Source organism: Myotis davidii, unplaced genomic scaffold, assembly GCF_000327345.1.
Source record: "Myotis davidii unplaced genomic scaffold, ASM32734v1 scaffold78, whole genome shotgun sequence".
In the NCBI taxonomy this organism is placed as follows: Eukaryota; Metazoa; Chordata; class Mammalia; order Chiroptera; family Vespertilionidae; genus Myotis; species Myotis davidii.
The window spans coordinates 4,930,117-4,940,873 of record NW_006290305.1 but is presented as its reverse complement, the minus strand read 5'-3'; the positions used below and the strand labels follow the sequence as shown (position 1 = coordinate 4,940,873).

The following is a 10,757-nucleotide window of genomic DNA, read 5'->3' as shown; positions in this document are numbered from 1 at the left end:
CCTGCTGTGTGTAGAGTTCTTCCTTTAAGGAACAAGAAGACTTTTTCGATATTTTGTCAATCTTCAAGTACTCTAGAAATTGGACATCATTAGGGTATGTCATATAATCTTGCTTCTTTAACTAACCGGGGTTTAGGTTCAAGGAGACAGAGAAGAATGGTTCTGGTTTATAGTCAGACTTGTGGGGAAAGCCAATGGGAAGGGGTGGTGCAAGGTTCAATGTTTCCAGAAATCAAGGCAATTTGAGGGCTTCATAGTATTTTTCTACTCTAAGTATTTATAACCAAGTGTTTCGGAACCCTTGTGCAAGGCCTGGTTCATGTGCCTCTCAGAGATATTACCCTCAACTTCTTAGCTCCACTTTTGGGGAACACTCTCTGCAGAGATCACCTGAGACTGCCTGGTCTGGGTTTGAGACAAAAGCTCCCAAGAGTTGAGCAGGTAACTCTGCCCCTCATTTCCAACCTGTTCTTCCATATCAAGGCCTCACCAGTTGCAAGTTTCCATGGAAGTAGGGTTAGGGCATTGGTTACAGTAGGTGGTCTTGTCCATCTCTGGGTCTGCTCAGGCTTGAGGTGGGCAGAGGTTGGAATTCCCTTGTGGCTGGCGACATTGTCTTCCATGACCTCTGCTACCATCCTCATGTACGAAGGTGACTTTTTCTATTCTATGGTGGAGATAGGATCACTTAGGTGATACTGGACGAAGGATAAACACTGGCTATCAAACTAATGATGGGGCTAAGGGCATTATCTTGTCTTGTCCCAGGCTTTTCACTCCTACATTAATCCAATTACAAAGTATTGGTAATCCATCTCCATTGATTCCTTGGGAATCTAGATTGAAAAGGTACTTTTGCTTGTTTTACGTTAGAAAGTTTTATGAAGCTGGGGTCATTTAAAAGTAAAATGTCAATTTCTGGTGCATAGTAAGTACTCAGTATGTACAGGAAGAATGAATGAATCAACAAATACGCATACCTTCCCCTTAGTATTAGGATAGACTATAATATGTCCTTTACAGCCCATCTATTCAATTAGGCCCTTTAAAAATATATACATCACTATCCCAGCAGTGTTAATAACACATGTTGCTTAGTGTGAGTGGGCAGACAGCTTCATTTCCCAGTTAGTCACAGAAGCCCTTTTTATGTCTGCTTAATCCCCCCAAAACCAAATCCTTAATGGGATGAGTTTGTAGAACATGAAGACCATGCCCTGTTCCCAATGAGCTCGTAACTCAAATTACTCGTATGTCAAATCATAAAGTGAACGAGTGAGACACATGATGCTGGGCTGATGTTGTGGCGTTCACTGTGACGTTCGCTGCGCCAACTAGCAATGGGGTATCTGAAGCTGGCTCATAACCCGAATTTTAGCTTGCAACTCAAAGCAAAAAATCGGCCGAGAGACTGCTCGTATCTCGAAAAACTCGTTAGTTGGGACACACGTAAGTCAAGGCCCCACTGTATTACCCTCTGATACACAGAGCAGGGGGGAGGAGTGGGGAGAGTAGAGTTACTGGCTCCTTCCCCTAATATTAATTGTGTTTCAGACAAAGAGAAAGTTAATTTCAGGGTGCTAGACTATGGAGATTTATCATACATACACAAACCACTTTGCTATACATTATTCCATTTGACCTTCAAAACGACCTTGTGATTGAGCTAGGATCCTGCTTTAGACATAGGGAGATGGGTTCACCCGGGCTCTGTGATCAGCCCATGGTACCAGGGACAGGGGCAGAGTGGAACTCAGGGCAGCATATTTGACCCCAGGTGCGGCAGGACTGGTTTGTCCTCTGCCAGGAGGGTGGCAGGGGGAGTATGTCCTTCAGAAGATGCACAGACAGCACCAGGGCCTACATTCCACACAACACTGGCTCACAGCTGGCCTTAGGTTTTTCCTCCAGTTGGCCCTGTCACATCAATCCCTATCCCCGGTAGATTTGTGGTACAGGGAAGAGGTGGGTGGGTGGAAGGATGAAAGTTGGGGGGTCACCAAGGAAGGTCTTTCCGTATCTTTCTGACTAATGGTGAGAGGTGGCAAAAACATGGCAGAGAATGAGTGTGAAAGCTGTGTCAACTCTACTATGCCACGTGAGCACACACTCAAAGACTTCATTCTCCCCAAGGGGTTGACTTGTTCCAGATATTGGTTTGATGACTTCCCTTCCCTTGAAGCTGATGGGGTTTGCCTACCCTCCAGCATGCTGTTGAGTGTCTCTGTGTGATGGGGAATCCTTTGCTGAAAGTTTTGTCCCCATGACAGCCCTTTGAAACTTCTGATAGCCAACCAAAGAGGAATGATTCATGAAAGTGGTCATTGTTCCCACTGAATGTGATAGAAAACCTTTGTGCAAGCCCAAACCAGAATTCATGTCGCTTCACGGCTTTGAGACCTGCACTGTGAAGGCAGAGTCAGCTTTCCAATTGGCCAAATAGTGCCCTCTTGACCTCAGCCAAGCAGTGTGGCATTTAGGAGAGAGAGTCTGTTTGGGTGACCCTCGGCATCCTCTGGTATTCCAGTAATAGCTACATCTCAGGTTTTGAAACACTTAACCTCCTTGTGTTGGGTTTCTGAGTTTACTTTCCTGCTGTGTTATAGCAACTAAAGGGAGCGGAACATAACCTCAGGCTCTGAAGTTGCACTTGCATGGCGGAAGGTTGTGAGTAACCCAGGTGCTTAGGTTTGCAGTAACCAATTCATACTAAGTGTCAGAGCTTGGTACTTACTCCACACCTTGACTCCCAAAGCACCCTCATGCCTGTCATCTCATAATTTTGTGCTCATGTCATCCTTGTGATACACTGGGGATGGGGAGACCTGGGGAGGGGGAGGGGCATTGCCATGTCTCAGGTTCTCAGCATGTCAGTGGAAAGCCTGGCCATTATTTGGGGTCACCTGGCCTCCCCCTCCTGGTAACACCTGTGGGTTGCTGACCACTTTGGCTGAGGGAGGTCTGCACCATGGAGGAAGTGAGTGGCCACAGGTGGAAGTGGCTACGGAAGCCTGTGTGCCTGCCCCAGACTTGGCGGGGGGTTCTCTCTCCCACTGATGCCAGTGATGAGTCAGGTTGGACCACAAGGTAACTCGGATCACCGCATCACTGGCAGGTGCTGAGTTTCATTTCATTTTCTCCTCACGCATCACCTGTATGATGGTTTTCATGTGCACGTGTTTTCCAAACTAATTGTTTGGTTTCTTTTGTGTCTGTGACAAGGCCGCAGACGTTGTGAAGGCCCCAGCTCCCCTTGGCTTTGTTTTGGCCCCTTCTCCTGTAACCTGACGCACTGACAAAAAGATCGGTGTTTTGTTTTTTTGTGTGTGTTGGGGGCGAGGTGCGAGGGAAATCATCAAAAACACGAACATTTGGTATTTTCAAATAACCCTTCTCTCGGGCTGTTCTTTCCTGGCAGGATGACAGTGCCGATTTGAAATGCCAGCTTCAGTTTGCCAAAGAGGAAGGCTCCCTGATGCGCAAAAAGATGGCCAAGCTGGGCAAGGAGAAGGACGAGCTGGAGCAGGAGCTCCAGAAGTACAAGGCCCTGTATGGCGACGTGGACAGCCCCCTGCCCACCGGGGAAGCCGGTGGGCCACCCAGCACCAGGGAGGCGGAGCTGAAGCTGCGGCTGAAGTTGGTAGAGGAAGAAGCCAACATCTTGGGCCGGAAGATCGTGGAGCTGGAAGTGGAGAACCGAGGCCTCAAAGCGGAGATGGAGGACATGCGAGGCCAGTATGAGCGAGAGGGTCCCGGCCGGGACCACCTCCCGAGCATTCCTACCTCACCCTTCAGCGACTCCCTGGAGTCCTCCACGGAGCTCCGCCGACACCTGCAGTTTGTGGAGGAGGAAGCGGAGCTGCTTCGAAGGTCCATATCTGAGATCGAAGACCACAACCGGCAGCTAACGCATGAGCTGAGCAAGTTCAAGTTTGAACCGCGCCCAGAGCCTGGGTGGCTGGCGGATGGCGGAGGCAAGGGCATGAATGGCGGGGCTCCCCTGCAGGAGGAGCTGAAGTCCGCTCAGCTGCAGATCAGCGAGCTGAGCGGGAAGGTCCTGAAGCTGCAGTATGAGAACCGGGTGCTGCTGTCCAACGTCCAGCGCTACGACCTGGCCGCCCACCTGGGCCTGCGTGCCCCAAGCCCCCGGGACAGCGACGCCGACAGCGACACAGGCAAGAAGGAGAGCGATGGGGAGGAAGGCCGCCTGCCCCAGCCCAGGCGGGAGGGCCCCATTGGCGGGGAGAGTGACTCGGAAGAGGTGTTGGAGAAGACGTCGGGCTTCAGCAGCGGAAAGCCGTCGGAGGCCAGCGAGCTGTGTCCGGCAGAGGTCCTGAGGGCCAGGGAGGACTCCGAGTGCTTGGTGAGCATAAAGCATGAGGCTGAGCGGCTGGAACGGACCATGGAGAGCCTCATCACAGACACCAATGGCTTTGTGGACGACGTGGCCTCACCGGGGCCTGGTGTTCAGGGGGAGGGGGATGGGAAGGGGCCCCAACTGCTGGGGACCATCAATGCCAGGATGAAGACTTTCCGGAAGGAGCTCCAGACCTTCCTGGAGCAGGTGAACCGGCTCGGGGATGGTGTGAGGGAGCGCCTGGAAGGCCTGTCCCCCTTGCCCCACCTCACAGAGTCCTCCAGCTTCCTCTCCACCGTGACCTCCGTGTCCCGGGACTCCCCCATCGGGAACCTGGGGAAGGAGCTGGTCCCAGACTTGCAGGTAAGGGGGCTCCTGGCTCCGCCTCCCTGCTCGGTTTTGCTCTTCCTCCTCCTTGCTGGCCTTGCTGCACTTGAACTCATTCTGCTCACGGCTGCTTGGTTATGATTTCAAGCCTGCATTGTACTAAAGCCTCAAGTGTCAACCAAATCCTTTCTATTGGTTGGATTTCTTTTTGTTTAAGTTCTCTTTTATTTCCTTGTTTCTTTTTCCCTTTTCCTCTCTTATTTTTAACTGCGCCGTTGCTCTTGGCTCAGAGATCCTCCCTCATGACACCAGGCTAATCCCAATGGAAGCGATAGGGATCGAAGCAGTCTTTCTCTATTTTTGGTGTCTCAAACGACCAGCTATCCTGATGAAGAAGCTAAGAGGAGTTTAAGACAAAGTGCAAACTCATTTCACAGTCAGGATAAGTAGCAAACTCGCCCAGGAGCAAGTTTCATTGCCAAAGGGGACAGTTCTGAAAGGCCCTAGGCACCCAGGCCCACCCACTCCCACTGGAAGATGAGCCAGAGTGGGGAGAGGAGCGCAGCTCTGAGAGAAGGATGGTTGCGATGGAAAGTCTCGCTGCTGGCTTGCTCCCGCTGCCCTCCCTGAGCCGAGGGTGAGGGCCGAGTGGAGTAGCCGTCCCAGGACTGCTTTCCTATGCGTCGCCCTGGGGTGCATGGCCCAGCTGCCACCCTGGATTATGGCTTTGACTGCTCGACCACAGCGCGGAAGGAGGAGCCTTGCTTCCGTATCCTTCATGGGTAGCGTGCTTGCGGTTGCGTCTGTGATTCATGCATCCCCATTGCATGCGCCTCATAACCAGTGTTTTGCATTCTTCCCCCCTCTCTCTTTGCTTTCCAGATCTTTCAGCCCATCGTTTTGCTCATCCTCATTTTGGTTCTGTTCTCTTCACTCTCTTACGCCACTGTGTTTAAGTTGGTTTTTCTGTCCGTGCTTTTCTTCATCTGGTAGTGTTCTCAGTCGTCCGCCTTACCCATTTTTGTTTTCTTTATCTCCCTTCCCTACCCCACCCTCACCCTCTTGTCCTTTGTTTTTTATTTAAAATTTAAAAAACAACAACAACCAAATCCCTCCATGCACCTAACAGTCCAAACTGAGAGATCAGATGGAGTGGCAGCTGGGTCAGGAGCGAGGGGACGAGCGGGAGCACTCGCACCTCCGAGCCACGCGGGAGCTGCACCGCCGAGCCGACGGGGATGCCCGGAGCTGCAGGCCAGGAGGCCAGAGCTGTTTCAATCTAGAGGTCAGCAAGCTGGCTGGTCCCACCGGCCACCCCTCTCCCCTGCCCTCCCACCCTTCCTTTGCTGTGTGGTTGGCTGTCTGACATTTCCTGTGAGTCCAAGGCCCTTAGTGAACGCGGTAGGAGAAGATGGAATCAGGAGGACTTCACTAGGAGCCGACCCACTGCATGCAGCTGGAATTGGAGGGTCTACACAGGCTGAATGCAGGGAACTGCCAGCACCCCCTGTCAGGCAGGCATGGTCCCACCCGTACACCTTGTGTCCCCAGGGCCCGGGGGTGCCTGGAAATGTAGCAAGACGTAGGAGACTGATTTGTGAGCATTACCCAGCTTCTTGTCAAATGGGAAAGAAAACTGGGATAACACCAAGCACTGTTTTTGCTAGTCTGGAGAAAACCCCTCCCCTGTGCCTCACACGTCCCGTAGTTTCTGGTGACAGCGCTCTGGCCAGCAGCAGATTCAAGGAGTGCACTCCTGACCTGGACTCTTCAGCATGCTCTGTTGTCGCCACAGTAACGCCTTGTCAACAAAGTCCTGAGCCACCACAGATACTCCATTCTATGAAACAGTTGTCAGTGGTCCTGTCAGCAAAAGCTCCTCCGTGCAAGTAATTCCACCCAGCACCCAAAGACAGGTGTCGCTGAGGAGTGAGTCCCTGACTCTGATACTGCTGGTCAAGGCAGGTTATTGCAGGGTTAGAGCAACATAGTACACATTAGACAATATCTGGATAAAGAATCTTAGTTTATTATTCCCAGTGGGAGTGTTACCACTCAGCTCTGAGGCTTCTTAGTGGCTCCCAAAGGACAGAGTAGTGGTGGGCAGGTGGGAGGGAGCCTCACACCTGGAAGCAAACAGGAGCTCCCTCCACAAGAAGGTCAGGCATTTGACTAAGAAATGAAGAGGTACTCGGGGTGGAGCGCTCGGGCCTTTCGCTCAGCTTGCAGCTAATGCCTTGGTTAGGCTGTGAGTCCCACTGTTAGAGGTAGGCGGGTGGGGCAGCTGGCCCACCCAGACATGAGTTCAGATATCTCCAGTCTGTGAGAGAGTATGTCACATTTCTGCCCTCGTGGATAGAGTAACATGAAAACCTTCCCCAAAAAGCTTAAGTAAAACAAACACGGTTTTGGAAACAGCCTTTGTAGTCCACCACCTTACATTACTTTGGCAGAGGCCAGGCTCCCCCAAAGGTGGCATCCAGGTCTGTGCCCCCGGAGAGAAGTAGCTGTGGGCCGCACAGAGGCGTGACCAGGAGAATTCTGCATGCCAGTGGCCAAGCACACGGCAGCGCCAGCTCCCGGACGGCAAGCAGAAGCCCCGCTTGCCGTGTGGGTTTGCTGCGTGCGTCCCAGAGCAGCAACGCTGGTCCTCCCAGTCTGGAGCTCACAGTGCCCAGAATAAGCATTTGTGATTTTTTAAAGATGTTTTCTGAGCACGGGCTCTGGACATGGAATTGGACATGTATTACGGCAGAGAGCTTTAGTGTGTTCTCATTCCAAATTTGCAGGTAAGCTGTTCCTAGCTTTTATACCAAAAGTAAAACAGTATACTACATACGTAGGTTTTCCCCCAAATATGGATTTAGAGATTAGTGTGTCTTGTAACTCTATGGAACTTTCACAATGAAAACCCTTTGATCAACCCGGGCCCCATGCAAGGTCTTCATCTGGAATACTGGTTGCTTGCACACTAGCAGACTCACAATTCTGTACATTTCAAATGAATTGAATGATCCACCTCCAAGGTGGAAAGCTCAGGAAGACACGTGTCCCAGCTCTCAGTTCAACTGAGCACAATGATGTCTAGCAGGGCCGCCATGCTCTGCTGGAGTCAACCCTGGCATGGGCATCGGGCTCTGGGTCCTGGCCGCTCTGTGTCTATTACTAGCCCTGTTTCTCAGGCGAGTGTCAGCCTCTGTTTTCTCATCTGTAAAATGGCCCTGCCTGCTTCATGTAGCTATATGTGGATGATTCTCAGAGCCAATGAGCTATTACCTGAACAGGTACACCAAAAAGTGCTAAATGCCATCTAAGCACCAAGTGTGATTAATAATAAGGAAAGGGATTATGTCCCGCCATGGAAGACTATAGGCGGGAAGGGGTGTCACAGCTGCCCTGGTCATGGGACCAATTTTCTCTGCCCACTGTAGCCCTTTGTCACTTGTTACTGGCTGCTCCTGGGTCCTGCGCAGAAGCACAGCTCTGGCTGGACATGATACACTATTGGGGAGAAATGCAGCTCCCCTCCCATAGGCGCCATCAGTCAGGGCCTGTCACACAGCCCTGTTCAGTTAAACTCTGATCAAGTGTGCGATGATGCTAGGCCTCTGATGCGCCTTCCTGTCGCTTGCCACATACATACACGCACTGCATAGCTTCAAAAACCGGCAACAGTCTTAGAGAGAGAGAAATACTTTATTGGATAAAACTGAACGTTCTTGGAAGGCAAACCTCCAGAAGAGGGAGACTAGCCGAGTTAGTTGGTGCCATATGGCAAGTCCGGGTAGCCGAACAATGTAGCTCAGAAGGGAATGTCTGACTCCCTCATGATGAGAATGAGAAAAACGAGGCCCGAGTGGAGCATCCGGCCACTCAGCTCTCCAGGTGGACAGTGGTAGGACTGGGTCTAAAACAGTCTGCTCAGGCCTGGTCAGTCCTGTCCCCCCTGCTGCCCAGGACTACAGGGACTGGCAGCCCTGACCTCCCCCTTGCTCCCCGGGGCCCGGACACGCCAAGAGCTCCATTTCCTGGGAGATGTTTCTAAACACGTATCACTCAGGTGATTAACTGCATGGCCAGTGATGTGGCCAAGGTATGTTATTTCTTTTTAAACATCTGTCTGGTTTTCTTTAATTTTATATATTTTAACGAGAACATAAAAAAAAAGAAGAAAACTCATAGTGAAAGGCAGTGTCTCGGGAGCATCCCTAGAAGGGAAAATGGTATGAACCAAAGTTAAACATCCTTTGTTGGGACATTTTTATTCACTAAGGCATTTTGCACAGAAGAGAAAACCCAATTATGCATGCAAGCATATCATATTTGAAAATATCTTTTAAAGATAACACATATTTTAGGACCAGCTTGGTGGCTCCATAGTTTTTCCTTTTATTTTGAGGAGCCGAATGTCCACCCTTATGGAGTCTGGGTCTGGGATGCTCTGTCCCTCGGGTGGTGTCACCCTGACAGACAGCTTAGCTTGGTCCTTGAATATTACACTGGGTTAAAATGGCACAGCAGACAGTTCTAGAAAGAGCTCCTATAAGCCTTTTAATGAAAACATCCGGAACTCATTGCCTACAATGGCTTTCCTCTGAGGTCATGATGGAAGGGTACACAGGCCCCCACCAGGGCAGCTGACTGACTACTCCCGTTGAAGACACCCCAGGAACTGGGCGAAAGGCAAACACAAGGCTTTCCTCTAGAACGAGGCCAAGACTAAGGCTGCATGCACCCGCAGAAGTTTATTCCCTCTTACATCACCCTTGAAATTACCACTGATTATCTGCATAAGCCAACTGCTACCACATCTGAACTTCCTCCAGTCCTTCGCCTGTGTGCCTTGGGGAAGGGATGGGGCCTTAGAGGACACCTAGTATCAGTGGCTTAACAGAAGAAACACCTTTCTGACTTTCAGCTGAAGTTTTAAAAAAGGATCAATTTCTCAAGGTCCATTTGTGAAACACCTCCCATGATCTCCACCTTATAGATTTTCCTACTTAGGGAAAGGGGGAAAAGGTTAAGTTCTCACTTTGGAAAATTCACATGTTTTGGGCAGGTTAAATTATTACTCGTACTAATTGTACCAGTACTACCAGTAGCAGCAATAACAACAACAGGAGAAAAGTAAAAATCTATGTTCTTACACTGCAGCATTTTAGCAGATAACAAATCTGTGAAGATAGCCTGCTGCTCAGATGGCAAACATAACAAGTCCAGGAAGGGAACTGCTCAGATGGCAAACATAACAAGTCCAGGAAGGGAATGGCATATCCACGCCCTGCCCTCTGAAAACAGCCATGGGCAGAGAAAGCTGAACTCAGAATCTGTTAACACCCACTGACCCATTAATTCAACCACACAAAAAATTAACTGGTTAAAAAAAAAAAGATTCCAAATGAACAGTGTTCCTGTTGCCTGTTCGTCTCAGTAGATAGTAGCAAGATTCTCACACCAGGCGCCAGGTTCTTCCCTGACTTTGCCCCCTGTGAGAGATTTCCATTTGTTAAGAGAGAGCAATGTATAGAATATGTGGTTTGGAATGTGCAGGGTACCTTAAAAATAGTTCTCAATGAGGAGTAGCCAAGCACGGGCACTGGTCAGATTTCAGATATAAATGAAACCAAGCCTGTGCCCAGAGGATTGGGTTTCAGAAATCTCAAAGGGCTCTCTTTCCCCAGCTCCCCCTTTATCCTTTAATCAGCGAAGCGCACGGAGCATTTGTGATCACTTATGCCTCAGCTGTGTCCTACCAGGCAGGATAAAATGATGTGTGCTGGTTTTATGCCAAGCATGTGTACACACTTGTTGACCTCATATACTGCTATGGGAAGAAGCAGTAACAAAACTGGCCAAAACAAAATGGAACTCACCTGCAGGTCCAGGGGTCCCCAAAGGTGTGGACGGAGTCGGCGAAGAAGGAATGACACGGAGACAGCGTTCAGTTTATCAGCAGCCTTGCCAGGATCTCTAGCCACAATCTCCAGCCAAGTTCTGTGTCCATGTTCTCTTGCTAGGTTCTCCAGCCAGTTTCTCCAGGTTCTCCAGCCAGGTTCTGTAGCCATGTTCTCTC

At 50.2% G+C, this 10,757-nt stretch overlaps 1 protein-coding gene across 2 annotated transcripts in view; it reads left to right on the top strand.

Annotated features, from left to right (window-relative positions):
• Nucleotides 1-10,757, top strand: part of MTCL1 (microtubule crosslinking factor 1) — a 120,295-nt gene that overhangs the window by 68,737 nt on the left and 40,801 nt on the right. For both annotated transcript variants that reach the window (XM_015563599.1, XM_006763281.2), the window contains exons 5-6: nt 3,419-4,720; nt 5,814-5,969. In XM_015563599.1, the coding sequence (XP_015419085.1) occupies nt 3,419-4,720; nt 5,814-5,969 (1,458 nt within the window). The remainder of the gene's footprint in view (nt 1-3,418; nt 4,721-5,813; nt 5,970-10,757) is intronic.